Source organism: Anastrepha obliqua, chromosome 1 (assembly GCF_027943255.1).
Source record: "Anastrepha obliqua isolate idAnaObli1 chromosome 1, idAnaObli1_1.0, whole genome shotgun sequence".
Classification (NCBI taxonomy): domain Eukaryota; kingdom Metazoa; phylum Arthropoda; class Insecta; order Diptera; family Tephritidae; genus Anastrepha; species Anastrepha obliqua.
The window spans coordinates 38,731,428-38,753,901 of NC_072892.1; the positions used below are offsets into that span (position 1 = coordinate 38,731,428).

At 36.2% G+C, this 22,474-nt stretch overlaps 1 protein-coding gene across 1 annotated transcript; it reads right to left on the reverse strand.

Moving 5' to 3' along the window:
• Nucleotides 1-20,082: 20,082 nt before the first annotated feature.
• LOC129248855 (ficolin-1-like) lies at nucleotides 20,083-22,003 on the reverse strand. The gene is made up of 4 exons (XM_054888469.1): nucleotides 21,788-22,003; nucleotides 21,562-21,674; nucleotides 20,577-21,479; nucleotides 20,083-20,418 (listed from the first exon to the last, which is right to left on the reverse strand). The coding sequence occupies exons 1-4, from the start codon at nucleotides 21,926-21,928 to the stop codon at nucleotides 20,286-20,288; spliced, it is 1,290 nt and encodes a 429-aa protein (XP_054744444.1). The 5' UTR covers nucleotides 21,929-22,003; the 3' UTR covers nucleotides 20,083-20,285.
• Between the last annotated feature and the right edge of the window lie 471 nt (nucleotides 22,004-22,474).

The window sequence follows — 22,474 nt, forward strand, 5'->3', positions numbered from 1 at the left end:
ATTTACATGGATACGATTATTACACATGCATATGGATGAGTGTGTGGTTTCGAATTGCATAAATATGTATGTAGTGGTTTAAGGAGATGGATATAAGAAAAGTTGAGAAAACAAATCTTATATCCATTCAATCAGTCGAGATTGTGGAAATTCTTCATACTAAGCCACACTGCAGGTGAAATTTTTAACATGTTCCTTATAAATTATGACCAAAGGTAAAACTCATATGAGCTATGTATGTACAATGTTCACCATGTTATGCATATACAAATTTACATAAGAATTTGTGCATATGATTAACACACATAGTAAGTATGTGTGTAAGCAAATTTATGTATTTGTACAGTGGCGCAGCCCGGGAAATCATGTTGGCTCATTTGGGGATCTGTGGGTGAAGGTAGATGGGCTAGTCCTAGAAGTAGTTTACTCTATGGCCATAGTGGCTCAGAGTGATTTTTCCATTTTTATTCACACATATCCTAAAGCTCTACCGCTCTTTTGGAGTATCCCATCAGATCTTCCTGCAAAACTGTGACTGAACTGTTCACTTTGCCCAAGGAATGGTTGAAGTGATCAAAAGTACGTTGCTCAGAGTGTGGAGCACGTAGAAAAAGCATCTGCAGGTACAATTGCGCTGCTCTAAAAGCTTTAGAAAAACGCTGTCATCTCTTCAAGAATAGTCCAGGAATGTACTTGAATTTTTATGGATGCCTGGACACAGTGGTGTTCGAGGCGACGAACTAGCTGATGAGTTGGCGAGCTGCGGAGAATGAGATCGTGGCCTATTTTAGGACCAATCATAGCGCTTTCAATCAAATACATTAAGGTTTTCATTAGTAAAACTCAATCCATTGATGCAATATTAACCAACTGCAAAGCAATCTACTTATAGTGTTTTCTGAACAAGCAACGCAGGCATCATCATCTGGGTTCCCGGTCACAGCGACATTGTGGGAAACTGTGAGCCGGATGAGCTGGCTAGACAAGGGGCATGTGAGGTGATTTCCTCGCGAAGGGAGAGAATTGGGATCCCCCTGACTACCTGCGGTGTGCTCCTGGAAAGATGGGCATCGCGCCAACTCAGCGAGCGCTGGGCAAATACACAAACGTGTAAGGTCGCGAAATCCTTCTGGCCACGTGTGGACCGGAGGCGCTCGGGCGAGCTTCTGAGGCTGACAAAATATCAGCTTTCCAATTTAATGGGTTCTCTCACAGGACACAATGCGAGGAATGCATGCCGTGAGACTTGGAATCCCCTCGAGTCCTTTTTGCGCTGGATGTATGGAGGATGAGGTGGAATCATCTCAGCACCTTCTCCTTTGCTGCCCTGCTCTGGCGGGGCTAAGATCCAGGCATCTTGGCTCTTACTTCTTTGCCACGCCTGCTGATATAGCTGCCGCTGACATTAAAAATCTGATGAATTTCATCAGCAGCACAAAGCGGTTGACGCAAACATAGTCATCGTTCGTAATATGCACGCTCCTAACCATCCCATCACCACCTCTCCCCGCCCTCTCCCTGCATCCCATCGGTCTTTCCCTTTCACCTCACCTCCTTCACAATGGTATCACAAAGGACGAATCTTTCTTCGTCCAAGTGTGCTCACTCCCTGGGCAACCATACCAACCTAACCTAACGCAGACAAAATTCTGACAAAACCAGTCTTGCAATAACTTTAGAAGTTTTTAAATTCAAACAGCAGCGTATAGATCACTGCGATCCCATTGTCCATGAATGAAAGATCGCGACTTCTGTGTCGACATTACTGCTAGAAAAGTTCAGTAAACTGAAAAAACTCTCTTCCTAATAAATTAAATTTGCTTTGAACTGTAGGCACCATATCACGGCCGTATTTGCCTCAGTTTTGAAATGTTCTGTAAGCCGCCTCTGCTCCCAGCATTTTCAAGCATGTTTCCTACAGACCAAAATCTCAAGCTCTTCATTTTGTCGTATTACAATTGCTTCCCTCTTTTTCAGAAGCCTCGAAGTTCTTCCATTTCAACTCTCTCATATAGATCGTATTTCTCTGGATCGTAGCTTAATTAGTATCGGTACGATTTTTTTGGAAAGTGTTCTATATTTCATAATATTTTGCGAAAATGGCGTATGCAGCTATTTTATTTCATTTCTCAACATAAAATACAAAAGAGTATCCACTTAATTCACTTTAACGCAAAAAACACAAAAACATACAGAGAATTCAAACCCCAGCTTAAATGATACAGTGAAAAAAGATCAACTATTTATTTTTAATTTTTAAAATGTTAAGGGTATTAGGTACCTATATACCTGGGCGGAAAGTGGTTCTACTCTGGCAACCTCTCTAGAGTGAAATTTCGGCAACACTATCGGTGTGTAAATTCTTATAAAGGGTGATTAAATTGGAGGTACTTTTTTCATTAGGGTTTTTGACAGACCTCGCATGACTACTGTCAAACTAAACACATTTTTGTTCAGTATTTATTGACATTTCATCATGGAAAGACTTACGCCTCAACAACATTTACTAATCGTACAACTCGTGAGTTATTAAATGTCAAGTGGAAATTTTTTTATTAAATTTAAAATTTTTCTGAAAATTGGTTTATTTATAGGCTCGAATATAATAAGAAGTAGATTGATTTTTTTTTTTAAATTTACTAATTTTGAGATTTATCCAATGTTGAAAATTTTGATATAAAGTTTTTTTAAACTGAAATATCTTTGGTTCTTTTTAACATTTTCATAATTTTTTCAGAGCAAATATACATTTTAAGGAAATTTTGTTTTTGAAAAATAAAGGTTTCGTTTGTTAAAAATTTTTGAGACATTTTTTTTTTTGTCATTTTTGAAACATACTCACCACCTTTCAGATTTTTTCCGCCTATTTTTTTAATTAACTGCTGAGACTATGTTTAGTAGTCCTTGAAAGTTTCATAGTGGGATTGCCAAACATTTTCCAGTTAAATTCAAATGCGCACAGCGAACTAGTGAAAAATGTCAAATATCTGCTTTTTAATGTACGATGGATTTGTAAATGGACGAATGGATGAGTACGTAGAAATTTACATTGAAAAAAATAAATCTGTTCGCGAAGATCATGCAGCACTTTGTCCATTTTACGTGCGGTTTACACGCTGGCGGCATCATTGGTCATTATATCATTCGACGAAATGAAGAAGGAGCAGTCGTTTCGATTAATGGCGAGCGCTTTCGATTTCCATTTTTTGGCAAAAATTAATCAGCTAAATATCGACGACTTTTTGCCAATATTCAAGTCCCCCATTGGCGCCATACGGTCAGACTTACTATAAAAAGTAGTAAAAAAGTGGGCTGAGCAAATAATCACGTGACACGGAGATACATTGCCGGATATTATAGGGTGGGCCATGTAAAATTTGCTTTTTGAATCGGCTATAAAAAAAACTAATCAATATTTTTTCAAACTTTTTTTTTATTTTGAAGATTGAACATTTCATTTATGAATGAAAAATAATATCGTTTAAATGACTGCCAGGACCAAAAAAGCGCACCAAACAGTGACTCGTTGTGGATGCATTTGCTTCTCTACAGTAACGTGTGGATTTTCTGAGCCCCAAATCCGACAATTTTGCTTATTGGGGTAGCCACCGATGTGAAAATCAGAAAAGAAGAAGAAGACTCACCACTTTGGAAATAGGTTTTCAATATTTCCCAATTTTGTTCAAGCGTATAGCGTCCCATTTCGTAAATGTCAAACCTTTAAGTAAATTATGAACACATTTGACATGTCATTTGTGTTACCATTCTCAAAAAAATAGCTGGTTCAAAAAGCAAACGCTATATGGCACACCCCTGATATTCAAAAATAAATACCAAAAAATGATCTACCAAAAAAAAAATCATTTAAGCAATATTTATATTTTGTTTTACCATTTTAAGCTCCTAAAAAACCACCTGATATTTAAATTGTATCTTTTAAGACAAAATGAGATAATACTAAATGTTTTAACAAAGCCCCCCCTTCGTAAAAAGTCCAACTGCGCCACTTGACATATTCAAACAAATTCCTACACTGGCCGTGCCTGAGGTGTACAGGTAAAAGGTAAAATGTGAACACAGCTCAGGAAAAAGAGCAAAATGGTTAGGCAAGCGCTGGTGTGTGCAAATGTGTGCAAAAAACAAATGCATACACAAAAACCAACGCAAAATTGGTAAACCATTGCATAGTTTTAAGCCAACCAAGCTAGAAAATGCCTAACCCCTGCATAGACTTACCGCTGCACTTGTCGAAGGTACATATCACTAGCATCTTAAGCCCGTCATCCTCATCATCATCAGCGTTTTCAAACTTTGCCATGGGCATCGAAGTCGCTTGAGAAATCCTTTGAGATTGACATTGTTTTGTTGGTTTTGTGTTTTTTTAAACAGACGGTTACACAAAGTGTACTGCAACGGAGCAGGCAAACAATAAAGGGTGCATACACACACTTACTCTATGCAACGCTCTCAATTTCCCCACAATAATGTACATACATACATAAAACTGTACTTGTATGCCACCTTGTATGTATGTACGTATGTATGCCTGTGTATAAGGCACTTGTGTCTATTAGTGCCTTGCCATTGGCCTCGCTATATCACCAAACATTGATGTATTCCACCTTCGTTCGCTCCATTATGCATTCAGCTGAGAATTTTTTCCGAGCTTTACCCTCAGCACTTTCATCACTTAGAAATGAGCTTATGTAAGTTATGTAATTTATTTTACTTTGCTGCCATCCAATCTCCTTCGCTGCATATCCTCTTTGCATTACTTTACTTGCTTGCTTTGCTGCCGCTTTGTACTTTGCTTTGCTTCTTAGCTTTTCTTTTCATGGCTTTGGTAATTTAAAATTTATTTAATTTAATATGCTAATTGGTTGTGATGATAATTGAAAGTCAAGTAACAAAAGTTGCCTTCGAATGGCATTACTTGTTCGCTTGCAGTTGCATAAGTGATTGACAAAGTAGATGAGGCAGTGCGAATGGAAGGATCTGCGGGCATTGACAGTAGGGGCCAAAATATTTGCACTGAAGCTAACAAACAGTAATTTTTTTACATAAGATCAGTATTTGTCGTTAATGTAGATATCTTGTAATGTAAATCGCTTATTACCAAATAATTATTGCGCAACAGCAACAATCAATTACTAACTAGCCATGTTGCAACAACAATTCAGTTGCTCAGAGTAACTTAATGACTTTTTACTTTTTTAATAGGACTATGAATAAGTTCGTGCGGTTTTACAACAGATGGCGTAACTTGATTATTATTCCATCGATCCACATTTCCAAACATTCATTGGAGAGCTACTGTCGTAAGGCACAAACGTCAGTATAAGTTTTTTATTTGAAGCGTAAACAACAATATTTTTACCACACTTGAAAATGTCGAATTTCGTGCCAAATAATGTGTTTTTGCGGGGAATTCTTCTTCATTATTTTAATATGAAGAAAAAAGCAGCCGAAAGTCATCGTATCTTGGTGGAAGTTTATGGTGAGCATGCTCTAGCTGAGCGAACGTGCCAGAAGTGGTTTGCACGCTTTAAAAGTGGTGATTTTGGCTTGGAAGACGAAGAACGCGAGGGTGCGCCGCCAAAGTTCATGGATACCGAATTGGAGGAATTGCTCGATCAAGATCCGGCTCAAACGCAAGAAGAGGTTGCAAAAACTTTGGGAGTTGATCAATCAACCATTTCCAAACGTTTAAAAGCCATGGGAATGATCCGAAAGGTAGGCCATTGGGTGCCGTATGAATTGAAGCCAAGAGACGTTGAACGCCGTTTTATGGCATGCGAACAACTGCTTCAACGGCACAAAAGAAAGGGTTTTTTGCATCGAATTGTGACTGGCGATGAAAAGTGGGTCCATTACGACAATCCAAAACGTCGGGCAACGTATGGATACCCTGGCCATGCTTCAACATCGACGTCGGCGCAGAATATTCATGGCCTGAAGGTTATGCTGTGTATCTGGTGGGACCAGCTGGGTGTTGTGTATTATGAGCTACTGAAACCGAATGAAACGATTACGGGGGATGTCTACCGACGACAATTGATGCGTTTGAGCCGAGCACTGCGAGAAAAACGGCCGCAATACGCCGATAGACACGACAAAGTTATTTTGCAACATGACAATGCTCGGCCACATGTTGCACAAGTGGTCAAAACATACTTAGAAACGCTCAAATGGGATGTCCTACCCCACCCGCCGTATAGTCCAGACCTTGCGCCATCCGATTACTATCTCTTCCGATCGATGCAACATGGCCTGGCTGACCAGCACTTCCGTAATTACGATGAAGTCAAAAAATGGATCGATTCGTGGATTGCGGCAAAACCGACCGAATTTTTCACAAAGGGAATCCGTGAATTGCCAGAAAGATGGGAAAAAGTAGTAGCAAGCGATGGACAATACTTTGAATATTAAATTTGTAACCATTTTACGTCAATAAAGTTTCAAATTTCGAAAAAAAACCGCACGAACTTATTCACAACGTTCTTTCTTCCAAGTTGTCTCTTAGTTGTCGCCAAAACATTTAATATACAGGGCTACCGGGAAAGTCGTCCCAGATACTTAACCACTTAGGTCGGTCTCCATCTGATATCGCTAGGGACCAAAAGGTCTATGCGTGGCTTGTTGGCAACCAGGCTACCCTAACCGAACCTAAGCTAACCACTCTATTAGTTAGGTAATTTCTGAATTGGCGCCACCATAGCCGAATGGTTTGGTGCGTGACTATAATTTGGAAGGGCGCAGCTTCGAACCTCTGATAGAAAAAGTTTTGTTCTATATCGATCACTCCTCGGCAGGCAATGGCAAACCTCAGAGTGTATTTCTGCGATCAAAAACCTACTCATAAAAGCAATCTGTCAATTTAGGTTTCTCCATTTGTAGAAAAATGTCAAGGCGCACACCACAAATAGGAAGAGGAGCTCGGCCAAATATTAAATAAAGGGTATAACCACCAATTTTATATGCAAAGGCTGATCAATTAAGAGGCATCGGAGCTTAAATTGAAAAAAACAATGAAAATTCAAATTGATTAGGCAATCTTTATTATTTTCATGTAGAACCATTCATGAGATTTATTTTTTAAAGATAATCCCTTTCAAATGTTGGCCGAAATTCGGTCATTCGTAAACACCAATTTTGAGTGACTCCCTGGAGGAACTCGGTCGGTATCGCGTGAATAACTTCAGTACTGTTCGCTTTCAATGCCTCAATCGCAGCTTTATCTACAAAGCATTTAAACTTTACATATATATATATTATATACAATTGGCGCGTACACCCTTTCTGGGTGTTTGGCCGAGCTCCTCCACCTATTTGTGGTGTGCGTCTTGATGTTGTTCCACAAAATGGAGGGACCTACAGTTTCAAGCCGACTCCGAACGGCAAATAATTTTTATGATGAGCTTTTCATGACAGAAATACACTTGGAGTTTTGCCATTGCCTGCCGAGGGGCGACTGCTATTAGAAAAAACGTTTTCTTTATTTTAATCTTTCACCCAGATTCGAACCGACGTTCTTTCTCTGAATTCCGAATGGTAGTCACGCACCAACCCTTTCGGCTACGGCCCGCCGACTTAAACTTTACATACCCCCACAAATAAGAGTCCAAAGGTGTGATATCACACGATCTTGGTGGCCGATCCAGTGGTCCAAGACGAGAGATTAATTGCTTACCAAAACGACGACGCCGTTAAACCCTTTTTTTACGCGCGATATGGAAGGTAGCTCCATCTTGTTGGAACCATACATTTTTGAGATTACGGGCTTCAATTTTCGATATCAAAAAGTCATTTACCATGGTGCTTTCGCCATTCGCTGTTACATTATCGTCTTTGAAGGAATATGGGCTGATGATTCCTCCAGCCGATAGGCCGCACCAAATGGTTGTTTTGAATGGATGTAATGGCTGTTCTTGAATGGCTTTGGGTCGCTCTTCAGCCGAAATACGACAATTTTTTAATGACATGGGCATTAAGTAAAAAATGGGTCTCATCGCTGAAGAAAATTCGGGTTCCAAAACGCAGATCTTCGGCGAGTTTTCAAGAGCCCAAGCACTGAAATAATGACGCTTTGGAAGATCGGCCGGCTACAAATCTTCGACTATTTGTATTATATACGCTTCCATAAGATAGGTGAAGTTGTTGAGATCGACGCCGAATCGATTCCCACGGGACTTCGGCAAAACTCTCATTCACAGCCGCAATATTCTCTTCACTACGGGTTGTACGCGGTTTAATCGGTCGAGTATCATCAAATAATATACAATTATTATTAATTTTTCCTATGGTTTGCCGAATAGTGCATTCGATAGGACGGTTATGTACACCATAAATTGGTCTGAGCATGCGATGAACACTCTTCACAGAGCTTCGATTTTCTTAATACAATTGTACGATTTGTAAACATGATAAAATGACAAGAAATACTGAGAAAAATGATGTATTTCGTTTGGCAGTAGTCACGCGTGGTGTATCAAAAAATCCCAATTGGGAAAAGTCTGATGTGATTAGCCATTATATAATTTGGTTATATGTGCTGATATCCTCCACTATGCCAATTAATAAAAATTACCCATGAAATTCGAGCCAAGCCTTGAAAGTTCAAAAGGCTATTGGATAAAGTTTTGAGTTTCCACTAAGATTTTTCACTAAGTATCTCCCACTTTTCAGCATTAAAAAACAAATTTTGTTTGGAAACTATTATGCAAATTATGTACAGGCTATACAGTAAGTATATCGCGGCTCAAACTTTGTATAATCAAGGGATCGTGTAAACCCAACTAACAAAAGTTCGATAATTTTATGATATTTGATATATTTCTGAAAAATCTAGAAACGGTTTTCGTGTTGTAATGCCTTCTGTTATTTCATTCACAATCTCAGAAAATTCGGTAAGAATGGAGACGAGGAAACGTAAAATTAGTGATGAAAGTTCGGTAAAAAGTTTGCTGTCAATCGACCTGAAAGGATGATATTTACAGTTTTTTTATGCTACAGAAAGCATCGTATTGATTATTTATGTAGAAAATGGTGTCAATATCAAAAGAGAATTTTACGATAGGCTTTTTAAAAAATTAAGTTATACCGTTAAACAAGAAGAAGGAAGAAAACAGATTCACGGCGTGCTTCTTTCCCACGAAAATGCGTTCGTTCACAAGAATCATATTCTCCTTTAACTCCCCTGTACAAGATTGACTTCGAAACAGATTTATTTCAAACTAGCGTACCCTCGCCCACTTCGCTAGGCGATAAATTCAATGATTTGCTGAAAGAGAATAAAATTAATACGAAACAAAGCAAATTCTTTGATACAATTTCATTCGAACTTTATTTTAACACTTTTTGGTAAACAACGTTTTTGGTTTTTCCATCTTTCGCGTAAATGAATAATGACGATGGTTTGCCTACTCGTGAGCAAGCTGCATACAATTGTCCATGAGAAAAAATTGGGTTACCTAAATTAATGCCGCACATTTGTAGAGACTGCCCTTGCGCCTATTAATTGTCATAGCGAAGGCAAGGTGAATAGGGAACTGCAAACGTTTGAAATCGAATGGTAAATCCGTTGGAATCAGTGGAATTCTGGGTATCAAAACGTCTTCTCCTTCTTTGTACTTCCCTTTCAAAGTCTGGTACCGTTGCAAAGTCGTGGCACATTAATGTTGCGCAGCATAATAGTCGGTGCTCCAATTTTTAATCGTAAATTATGAGGTGGTAGGCCTGGCAAATCGAGTGAGTTTAAGAATTCAGTTGGATAATTTACGACCTCATCTTGATCAGTAATAGTGTCCATTGACTTATACGCAACTATGTCACCAGGTATTTGATCTAAAATAGCTGAATTTATATCATTGACGTCCTTATTTTTCCCAGCTAAAATTGCTCTTTCGCTGAGCCAATCATGGTTTTTGTAATGTTGAACTATGTTTGGAAATACACTCTGTATCAATGCCTCTTTAGACTGTGCAAAAGTGCAGAAATTGTTAGGCAATGTTATCATTCCTGTTGTTTTTGAAAAAAGGTTTATTTTTTTTGGTTAAAAAGTGTTTTTTGAAGTTTTGAAAAACACTTCGCTCTAACAAATTTCTTCTCAGTTAATTGCTGAAAATTAAATATTTTGAAAAAACAATTTTTTTTTTAATTTAACGTTTTTGAGAAAATTTTGGTCTTGAAAAAATTTCATACTTTTGTAAAAGTTTAAATTGATTTGTTAAAAAAGATTTTTGTCCGCTTTGAAAAACACCCCCTCGAAAAAATGTATTCTCTATTAATAGTGGAATATGAAATGCTTTGAAAACACCATTTTTTTTTTTAATTTTGTTTGGTTTTCAGAAAATTTTGTTTTGACAAAATTTCATACCCTTGAAAAAAATTTATTTTATTTTATTTGTTTAAAATTTTTGAAATTTTTTTTTTTGTAATTTTAGAAATACACCTCTTCGAAGAAATTTCTTTTATCTTTTTGAGGAAAATTTGGTTTTGAAAAAAGTTCATGCTTTCGAAATTTTTTTATTTTACTTTATTTCTTCAAAATTTTTTAAAACAATTTTTTTTATAATTTTCGAAAAACACCCCTTTGAAAAAATGTTTTCTATGTGTCATAGTGGTATTCCATTAACTTTTAGGATTATAGTCAAATACTTACAAATATCTACGCTTTCACAAATAGCAACAATAAACAAATTTCCTCAAAACCAAAAAATTTACTTTTTTTCTAAAAAAATTCTAAACAAACAACGTAATAAATTTAGAATTTTGTGTTCACGAAAAAACAGTATTGTTTTTATTGTATTAACTGAAAACCAAAATGTTGCAAAAAATCACAACAAAACTAAATTATTTTTTTGTGTTCATTTGGTCCATATGTTCCATAAAAAGTTGATATGGTAAATAATATGCAGGGTCTGATACACGCAAATTTCCATTGACCATTATAGTGACAAAATTATCGATCACCAATTCCAACAGGATTTCAAAATCAGAGTTGGAATGAGTTGTTGTGTGGTGTACTTCTGAAAAAATGAGAAATAAACAAAATAAATCTAAAAATTCGAATTCTAACTTTATCTTGTGTATGTTCTTATTACCTTTGAATTTTTCCAATGAAGCACCATTCATTTTAAATTTTCCAAGAATTTTTTTTATCATTTCGCGTTTCTTTCCTTTTTCATTCGATTCCAACATTTGTTCATAGCCGAAAACATCGTTTGCAAACGCATTCATTTCCATATAGAATTGGTCAAAGAAAGCATTGCTCAATTGAATTGAAACATTATTTTCATAAATACTTAGGACCTTAACTAATGCACCTTGGTACATACCTAACGCAGATATTCATCGCGATCTTGACATCAATACTATTGATGAAACAATACAAAGCGCTAGCAGAAGACACATAAATAGACTATTAACGCATACAAATCCTATGATGAGAAGACTACCAAATAAAGAAAAATCTACCCAAAGTCGGCTTAACCGTCAAACACCAACAGATCTTGCAAAATCCTTGTAATCAATTGTCAACTAATCGTATATATCATTGTTTGTTAACCACTTGTTTTTAAATAATATGTATATATTTCTTCTAAATGAGCTTGGGGGCATTGGCCCTTCAATATCACTATCATTCTATCTTTTTGTAAATCAAATTACTTATTGTCTAACGACAGGTGTAATATTTTATGGAAGAAATAAAAAAAAAATTTTTCATTCGAATCATTTGAAATTTCTGTATACAATACATTTCTGTATCACAATACAAATACAAAAAATTCAAAAAAAATTGTACACATAAAATTACACATAAAATGAATGTCGATTCGAAACTTACTTTAATCTAACAATCGAGCAAGTTCTGTTTTGGACAATATTTTGATTTTTTCTTTTTTTTTTATATGAAGAAAATATTTAAAAGAAATTTTTTTTTTGCTAAAAACCTTCCCCTAGTGGATCCCTATAATATGAAAAAAGAACGAATAAAATTGGCCTCGTATCGGCCCAAAAAAATGCGGACAAACGAACATCATTTCATTTTTATATATATAGATAACAGAATTTTGACATTTTTTGTAATTAAATTTTAACTAGTTTTCAATAAAAGTATAGTTCGTTCTTTAAGAAAAGCCATATTAATTAAAATTCCTAACTTTGTACGAAATTCAGAAATATGCATCAAATTTTCATCAAAAGCCCTACTTTTTAATTAGAATTTTCAGAATATTTTTGAGTAGGCAGCTTTGTAGTTCATGCAATTCTAATGTAACAGAATACAAGTTTGAAGTGACTCAAAAATCGCGTTGATTTTAGAAAAATTTATTTTGCTTACGGTGTTGAACTTTTCCTCCATATAAAAAAATGTGTTTAGATGGAAGAAAATGCACAATGCCAACCAAAAAAATAGTTATTAAGAATCAACCCGATTTTTAAAGTACAATACTTGAAACCTTCACTCTATTATACCAGAATTGAATGGGCTTTACTCAACATTTTTTAAAAACTCGTATTAAAAGCCGGAAATTTTGATGAAAATTGGATGAAATTTTCTGAGCTTTGTACAAAGTTTGGAATTATCACAATACCAACAAAGAAAGTACGACACAAATTATTTGCCATCTATGCCGTCGTGTGAATATTAAGGTCTCTTAGCTAAGCAGAAAAAATTAAAGTGTCGAGTGAAAAGTTGTGCCGAATTATAATTTACAAATTTTATTCTTAAATTGCTTGATCGGATAATATCGCGTAATTTTAAAAGTTTTCAGCTCCTGAAGCGTTCCGCTCCCTAGAAGCGATCAAGCAGTCAGCTCGGTTCTCACTGAATCAAACGAACGCCAGAGCCTAAAACTATCCTTAAGATATCATAAGATCATCACGTGATTCCAAAGGAGCATATGTATATTCACACTGAATGATGCAATTGAATGCTTTATTTTTAATAAAAACGAAAACTGGTGGATTGAAATATTTTCAAAAACGCGCCATCTATTGGTTTCATGTAGACATATAAAGTTGCAAATATTTTGACTAGTACTGTATGAGGCTGAGCTCCTGATAGAATCTCTAAATATTTTAAGTTTGTACTAAGTATGTTAATAAGATCATTGGTTGCCAAAATCTGACAAACAGGAAGATAAGTGAACCAAATTCAACTGAGTGCTAAAATAAAGTGAAATAAGCGTAAAGAAGTGTGTATGCGGATATTTATCATCAGCAATTTCACCTAAAGGCCTAACAATGATGATTTCTGATACCCTACAGAGGATTCAATAATGTGGAAATATATTTAAGTATATATTATACGAGTGGTCGTAATTATTATAAGCGAAATAAAAAAAAAACATTATTCAATTGCTCGCGAATAAATCTTATTATTTTTATTATTACTATTAGGCTAAAAGAAAAAGCAAATATACTCGCTGATCATTTTAAAAAAACATTTACAAATCAACATAACAACCAAGACATTGACAATTCTGAATTTCATGCCCACCTCACAAATAACATAAACATACCAATCAAGAAAATAACTTCAAAAGACATTCGTATAGCAATTGAGACAAAAATTGACGTAAATAAATCCCCAGGATATGACGGAATCACAGGAAGGATTCTAAAGGAATTACCTGACAAAGCAACTCTGTACTTAAGAAATGTATTTAACTCAGCATTACGAATGAAGTATTTTCCACTGCCTTGGAAGGTTGCTGAAATCATCGCAATACCCAAACCCAATAAAGATGCCTCTGAAGCTTCTTCATACAGACCAATTAGTTTATTACCATCATTATCTAAACTTTTTGAGAAGCTTATACTTGACCGCCTTGACCCCATTCTACAGGCGCGAAACTTATTTCCCTCACACCAATTTGGATTTCGTAAAAAACACTCAACAATAGAACAGGTACATAGAGTAACAAATAAAATATTATCAGAAATTGACAAAAGAAATACATGTGTTGCTGTGTATCTTGATGTAGCGAAAGCTTTCGACAACGTGTGGCACAAGGGTTTAATATTTAAACTTAAACAGTATCTTCCACTCGACTACTATTTGTTAATGAAAAGCTATTTAGCAAACAGAGTCTTTTATGTGAAATATAGAGACAAATACTCTAATATTCAACTCATGGAGGCCGGTGTACCTCAGGGCAGTGTACTAGGGCCTGTACTATATGTGCTGTACACAGCTGATATTCCCCTGCCTGCAAGTATCGACATGATAGCAACTTTTGCAGATGACACTGTCCTATTGGCAACTCATAAAACCTTAGAAGCAGCAACAAACAAGTTACAACAAATTTTGAGCAAAACACTAACATGGTTTAATGCTTGGGGTATACAAATCAATAGCGGCAAAACAATTCATGTAGTTTATTCCAACAAGAAAGTAAGACACAAGAATCTGACAATAAACCACTCACAAATCCCAATAGACACCAAAGCAAGATACCTTGGAATGACTATTGACTCCAAACTTCTCTGGAAAGAACATATTACGATGAAAAGAAATGAGGTAAAAAACAGATTCCGACAACTATATTGGCTACTTGGCAGGCGCTCGAAACTGTCATTGCTGAATAAAATACTTATATACAAAACTGTGATTGTGCCAATCTGGGCATACGGCATAGAAATCTGGGGTACTGCAAGCAAAAGTAACATTAACATTATTCAACGACTACAATCAAAAATACTCAGAACTATAACCAATGCACCTTGGTACATCCCAAACGAAGACATTCATCGCGATCTCAACATCGAAACAATAGCAGAAATCATCCGCAAACGCAGCACAAATCATATTGTCCGTTTAATGAACCATTCCAATAATGACATGCGACAACTCCCAACAGCAGAAAGGGCAAACTCTAGGCGGCTCAAACGACCAACCCCAACTCAGCTGATAACTAGAATAATTTAAAGCTATGCACATACCTACACTTGTAAACTTACACAAAAACTTAACCCAAATGTAATATTGATAATGATTAATGTTATAAAATCCAAGCTGCAGAAAGAATTACTTAGTGTCATACGACAGGTGTAATTAATAAAGGAGGCAAAACAAAAAAAAAAAAAATTAGGCTACTGCGCACTGCAACCGAAAAGGTTCTATTGTGTAAAACCTGCTAAGGTCCCCTATATTCCAAGGCTTTATAAAAGGCGGCCGCCGTAGCCGAATGGTTGGGTGCGTGACTACCATTCGAAATTCAGAGAGAACTTATGTTCAAATCTCGGCGAAACACAAAATGAAAGTTTTTCTAATAGCGGTCGCCCCTCGGCAGTCAATGGCAAACCTCCATTTCTGCCATGAAAAAGCTCCTCATAAAAAATATCTGCCGTTCGAAGTCGGCTTAAAACTGTAGGTCCCTCCATTTTGTGGAACAACATCAAGACGCACGCCACAAATAGGAGGAGGAACTCGGCCAAACACCCGAAAAGAGTGCACGCGCCAATTATATATATATATGTATATATTAGGGCGGTTCGATCGAAAAATCGCTCATTGCTCTGTGAAAATCGTATTCTAGGGATCAAAATAAGAAACTTTGCCGAAGGAACCATACCTCTAAAACGAGTTCTTATGTCCCCCAATTTAAAAATATCACCATTTTTGGCCTTTACATGAAAAAATCAGCTAAATGGTTTTGTTTTTTCTTTATTTTTATTTATTTATTTTTTCTCTTCAGAAATTTATTTAGTCAGAACATATGTAAATGAAAAAATTAATTTAAGTGAGTTATAGAAAAGAAACTAAAAAGTTCGACCCAAATTGGGGGACATCAGAATTCGTTTTAGAGGTATGGTTCCTTCGGCAAAGTTTCTTATTTTCATCCCTAGAATATGATTTTCACAAAGCAATGGGCGATTTTTTTGCCTCCCCACAAATCGACCCGGCCTATATAAATATTTTAGCACATTCCGGGGCTTATTGTTCCATAATTTATATGGATGCACGACAATACCACCAAGGAAGTGTAACCGTTTTCTGTGAAGTGCAGGAAATACACAGAATGGGAAGGAATAGTAATTATTTGTGAGCTTAATTTTTTTGATTGAAATTAAAAATTATGTTTTTGGTTTTATTTTTTTAATCAAACATAAAACTTTTTTGCCATGTCACGTCAATATGAATATGAAATGAAAGAGAATATATCCAGCTATTAAACAAAAAAGTTTTGAATAAAAAATAGTTCAACTTTTCTCCTATGAAATAAAGTATACGCAATGGATACTATGAAAAATCTTTATTTTTCTAGGCGAAAATAAACAGAAAAATTGTTTAATAGAATTTCTCAAAAATAACAAAATTTCTTTCGTTTTACATCCATATGAGCATCATTGAGTGAATATAAGTATTTAAAATCTTTTTTTTTTAATTTAGTCATTTTTAAACTCTGACAAAATCCTTTAAAAAAAAAAATTGATGAGAAAATAAAAGACTGAAAATGCAGCATTACTCTATTAGGTCTTTAGTAGGCGCAAACGCAAATTTTGCTGGACAACAAAACAAGTAAATTTTTGTTGCACGTTGTAATGTGACTTATCACAGGAAATCTTAACGAAATCCATACGAAACTTATTTCGTAAGTTTTGTAGCTAAAATTTTCTCTCCAAGTCGAATCCAGATCCCCTCTCCTCAAATTCTCTAAGCCTGTGCATTTCCTTGAAGCCAGTGTGCCTTAAATGCATAAATGTGGAGGAGGCTATTGCATCTTTGGAATCAGATATATTACTTTTAATTCTTCGAGGTCTTAAAGCTTTTAATAGCATCACCATAAAGTATCATACTAAACTCTAAGGAAGGCTGAAGATGGATACTTCACAATCTTGTACTCGTCAGCAACTTGCAATAAATTTTAGTATTTGTTCTATTTTGTTCTGTTTTTTTTTTTTTGGTTTTGAGTTTCATTTTTACTTAACCATACTCCCATTTTCGTATTTGGCATTTCCCAGAATTCGTAAAATTTAATACATTTTCCTCTTGAGAAGAGTATTTTCGCGTAAAACTTAAGCAAATCTACGTATGTACATATTGCACTTACTTAGTACATAGAATTTTATGTTTGAACTTCCGCTTCCCTCCAAAGTACTACTAATCTCGAGCGATTTAGAAGATTACCATTATTTTCAATTGGAAAGCGGTTTTGCTTTCATTTCAAAAAATGTGAGTACTTTTTCGTGGGAAATGTTGTATATACTTATACAATAACAACAAATATGTACATGCACACTTGTATTTCTGCGAATTGCGAAAAAAGAATATTGCAAGTTGTGACTTCACGCAGACCCAAGCAGCGAAACGCAAACAATCTTGATGACACTGACAGTCAACATAACATAAGCATTACATGCATACTTACGCATGTATGCGCTTTTGACATATGTATGTGTGTATTTGGTTTGTCGGTTGAAAGCTTTCGATGTTCGTACATATGTGTGTTTGTAATTTGTACTTATACATATTCATATGTGTTGGTACAACAATATTGCAACAGCAATATTTTCACTTAAATGCATTACAACAACACTTAAGTGAAATAAGGTAATCACTACAGTGGTGAGTGGAACACATAGCAAATCGGTATACATAAGTACATACATAAACATACATACATATGTAAATATATTTTTTTAGTATTGTAGTAATATGAATATGATATGCAATGTAGAGGCGCGAAGTACACTGGTCAACACAATTAAATTTTTGTTTACTAATTTGGTAATTCTCTGTAGTAATTTCGCTCACTGATCACTTTCACTGGACAACAAAATGTCTGGTTTTTAATGCAAATTTTCAATACACAATAGGAATACACTTTCCAACAAAATTAAATTTGTAGTATGCTAATTTGGTAATGCTAAGTACGAATTTCGCTAGAAGTACTTTGGTGAACATATTTCAAATTTTTTTAAACAATTTTGTTAATACTCATTAGCAATTTCGTACGAAGTACACTGGTCAACAAAAATTAAATTTTTTATATAAATTTGCATAATTCACTGATCAGGAAGATTTAAATTTGGTAATACTCAGTAGGAGTTTCGTGCGAAGTACACTAGTCAGCAAAATTTTAGTTTCTTATACAAATTTGGTTAGAATTTCGTGCGTAATTCACTGTTCAACGAGATTTAATATACATTTTATACAAATTTGGTAATACATACTAAGTAGGAAGTTCTTGCGAAGTACACTGATCAACATAATTTAAGTTTTTATGCTTATTTGGCCAAACTAAGTAGGAAACCAACATAATCTAATTTTTTATGCTAATTGTTTAGAACACAGCAGGAATACACTGGTCAACAAAATTTAAGTGTTTTATGCTATTTTGGTAGTACTAGACAGGCTTTTAGTGCGAAATACGCTGTTCAACAAAATTTAAATTTTTTATACTAATTTTGTGGCACTAAGAAGGATATTTGTGCGAAATACACTGGGCAACAAAACGAAATTTTTTTTACCTGATTTTATTGTCCTATTAATTTTATTATCATCCAAACACGAAGCTCTAAAATAAAAGTACAGTAAGGGTATTCACAGTGACATTTGTTATTAAAACTTTCTGTCCTAATTAGTTCAGATGACGTTTTGACCAACAATCGAGAAAGCCCTCCATTGCATTGGAATGCTATGTTGCATGCTAATTAAGAAGAAAATAGAATGAGATACCACGATTACAAAGTCTACATGGTGAAGTCCAAAATAAACAAGACTGAGCTAAAATAGAAATGACAGGAGCTTTGTTCTGATAACTTCGACTTTATTTATTCAAAATAGTCCCATCTGGCCTCGATACACTGTTTTTCACGATCTAAAAGCTTTCCGGAATGTCCTTCCGGATGTCGGTACAAGCCTATATGGATGTCCTCTACGGACGCAAAACGTTTCTCTTTCATGGCCAAATACAATTTCCCGAATAGGTAAAAGTCACAGGGAGCCATACCAGGCGAATGCGGTGAGTAATTTATGGTTAAAATGTGATTTCTAGTCAAAACTCAGTCACATGAGTGGATTGATGGGATGGTGCATTATCATATAATAAACGGCAGCTTCCACCTTCGCGGTATTCAGGGCGAATTCGACGAATGCGATGCAACAAACGCTTCAAAATGCCAAGATAGAAAATTAGATTGACGGTTTGGCCTGTTGGCACGAACTCCTTGTGGAGAATTCCCTTGGAATCGTAAAACCAAATGAGCATCGACTTGATTTTTGACTTCTCCAAACACGATTTTTTCGTCTGGGTCCGTCCATCCGGCACTTTGATGTTTAGTTTCAGGTTCATATTGGAAACACTACGTTTCATCACTAGTTACAATGACATAAAGGAAGTTCTCGTCTTTTCTCGCCTTTTTAATGAGCCCTTTCGAATGTTGAATTCTGAGCAATTTTTGGTCCTCAGTAAACTTGTGCGGAATGAAACGTGCACAGACATTTCGTAAGCCCGAATGATCAGTTATATTAAAATGCAATAAGTTGATGTTTTGGAGATATTCCATTCCGATTCCATAAATTTCAACGATGATTTCGGTTCATTTTTGATAAATTGACAATTTCGATGGAGTTTTCGGTGATTACTGATTTTAGATGACCCGTCTGTTCATTGTCATTTATGTCCACACAACCATCTGCGAAACGTTTAAATCAATCATGAACTCTGGTACGAAATAGACAATCATCGTCATAAGCTTTTTTCATCACTTCAAATGTTTCGATAAACGAATTATTTATTCGAGGCTGTGAATTTGACGATTCGTTAGCAATTAAGATTCGAATAAGTAGGTTGCTACCCCGCCTATCCTAGCTTGGTGATAGTTAAACAAACTGCCTACACTTCCAAGCAGGTGTTGCCTGTTTTGGTCCGCGAGTGGTGTTTTATTTCTTACCTACCCTGCCGAGCATTCCTCTCTCCGCCATCTGGTGAAGCGACCGATGGGAGACAGGCAACTCCACACGACACGCGAAGATTAAGATGCCTGAATTTAATTAAGAGCAGCTTACCTGTGAGTCTAAATACATACATATATACTAAGGCTCGTCTAAATAAAAAGCAAGAAGATACACAATTTTTAAAAGTAATAATATTCGTATAAATGCATTTATTGAAAAATAAAAAATATTTTTGTGTTTCTAATATTCCTTTTTTGTTTGTATAAGTAAGTCTTTCATTGTATTTGAATTAAGAAATTGACGAGTATATGTAAGTGTATATTTATGCCGTTCAACAATTACGAGTATTACTTTGATTTTCTTTTCAGGCTTTCATCTTTCATGGTACTGGCCTTATAGCCATGTGCACATATTTCAACGAGTATTCATGACCATGCCAGTGAGTCCAATCAATGCCTTTGCCATACTTGTCCTTACTATATTTTCCACGTAAATACTGACCATTTAAATTGCTAGAAATATAAGATGATTTTTTTTTTTAAAAAGATAGCATTTTAAAAAAAATTATATTATATATAACTATATATGTAAAAAATTGTATCGAAAAAACCAACGGCGAGTTTACCCAATGAAATATTACTTGAAATTTGTTTTCTCTAAAAACACTCACCTATCATGGCACGCCTTATACCACCATGCCCCAGTATACTCGGCTGCGCAATTGCGATCCCACATATCATGATCAGCATCTTTGGTGCTAAATTTTTGTGCTTGACTGGAACGCAAAGAGTCACCAGCGTTGCCCTCAAATTTGCCCAACACATTTAATGCATACAATTCATGCTCATCGCCGATAGCGAAATTCTCATAGCGTGCGTAACGCGTCACATTCTCAAAATCCTCCATCTGCACCCACAATTCATTGAGGCGCGCATGTGTCAATCCATGTAAACGCTCCAGGCCGATAAAGAACTCGCCATACAAATTTCCAAATCCTGCTTGATATTCATGCCAATCGCGATTGAAGGTAATGGAACCGTCTTGGCGGCGCTGCACCACAGTCCAAGCTGGACCACCATTTGCGTCCTGCAGACAGTAGACATAGAATAACTTCAAACCCGAATCGGGTAGATACAGTTGATAAATGCCGCTCTTGGCGTTAGCGCCCGCACGTGTCAACGCTTCTTCACATGTACTCGGTAAATTTGAACTGGGATAGAGACAAGGAGCGCTGTATAAGGCCGGTGCACAGGATGCCTGCGCATTGGCTGCAGGTGTTGTATTGTTGTTAGCCAGTTGATTTGTACCACCAGCCGAGGATGATTCGGCAACAGTTGGCAAAATATTTGCGCCGCCTGCAGAGGATTGCGAGCTGCTGGGCGCAGGCAAGTTTCCGCCACTTGCAGAGGCCTGAGTATTGATGCCTGGTAAATTTATACCACCAGCGGAGGATTGCGTGGACAGAGTGGGTGCGCCACCCTGTTCCTCGCCATGTACGCGCACATCAATCCATTGAGGTGATGACTTGACCGCCGGCAAACGTTCATCCAACAAATGTTTAATGTAATCCAATCTGCGAGGAAACCAAGCAATTAAATATGCACGCATGTATGTATATTACAATATAAAACTGCCTTTATACAGAGGACACTCACCTCAAATTATAAGTGTCCAACAGTAAGTGGACGTTCTCACTTGAAGCCTTAAGTTGAGTAACCTGTTGCGCCACATTCCGCAGAAGCGCATCATCGCAAAGTGTAGTGAAGGTCTGCAAAGGCGAAGAACCGCAAAAAGGTAAAGAATTGTTGGAAAAAATCTCCAATTAAATGTGTCGAACAAAACGTTTTTGCCGGCTAATAATTTGAAATACGCTTTGCTTACCGCATTGTTTGGATCCATTGAGAACAGCTGCTCGAAACTTGTTGGCTGTCCTCCCGGTGTGGCCGCGCTCAAAGTCAGCAACAATAGAGCTGATAAGACAATCGCGCTTCTGTGACGTTCATACTGAAGGTGTGTCCGCATTGCTCTTACTTTGCTTGCCCCGTTGTTGTTGTTGTTAAAGCTGGCTTATTGTTATTGAAGATGCTGTTCCCCGGCCGGTTGCCATATAACTGCGGCTTGCACTAAGCGATAAGCGCACTTTATACTGCCTGTATCTTGAAGTGTCGCAAAGTGAGTAAGCAAGAGAGCGCAAAGAAGCTTTGATAGCCGGTGATTTTTTGTTTAGTCGCATTGTTTGTTTTTCGGACAAACCCGCATTTGCTTCCTCTTTCTCGTTTGTGCAAAACAGTGTTGTGACGAATGTAAAAACTACATTTTAGCATTTCATGTAAGAATTGTTTTTAACGGAGAGCTTAAGCTCTATGAGTAAAATAAAAAAAAATTACGTTTGATAATTATGTTGCGAGTTTTAATTTTTTATAATAATTACGCTGTGTATCAATGAAAATATACGTTCTTTGAGGCATGCAGGGGCAGGGCACAGCTTATTTCGTGCAGTTTCAATTTAACAGTTTAGGCAATAATAACATGAAAAATAGTCGCAATTTAAATTTTTTTCATGTAAAT

Bases quoted from the DNA above. Each gene is read 5' to 3' on its own strand.
- LOC129248855 (XM_054888469.1), bottom strand. From the start codon at position 21,928: ATGCGGACACACCTTCAGTATGAACGTCACAGAAGCGCGATTGTCTTA. The intron at 21,675-21,787 runs GTAAGCAAAGCG...TCGCCTTTGCAG, and splicing joins CAATGGATCCAAACAATGCG to ACCTTCACTACACTTTGCGA. The intron at 21,480-21,561 runs GTGAGTGTCCTC...GTTTCCTCGCAG, and splicing joins TTGGACACTTATAATTTGAG to ATTGGATTACATTAAACATT.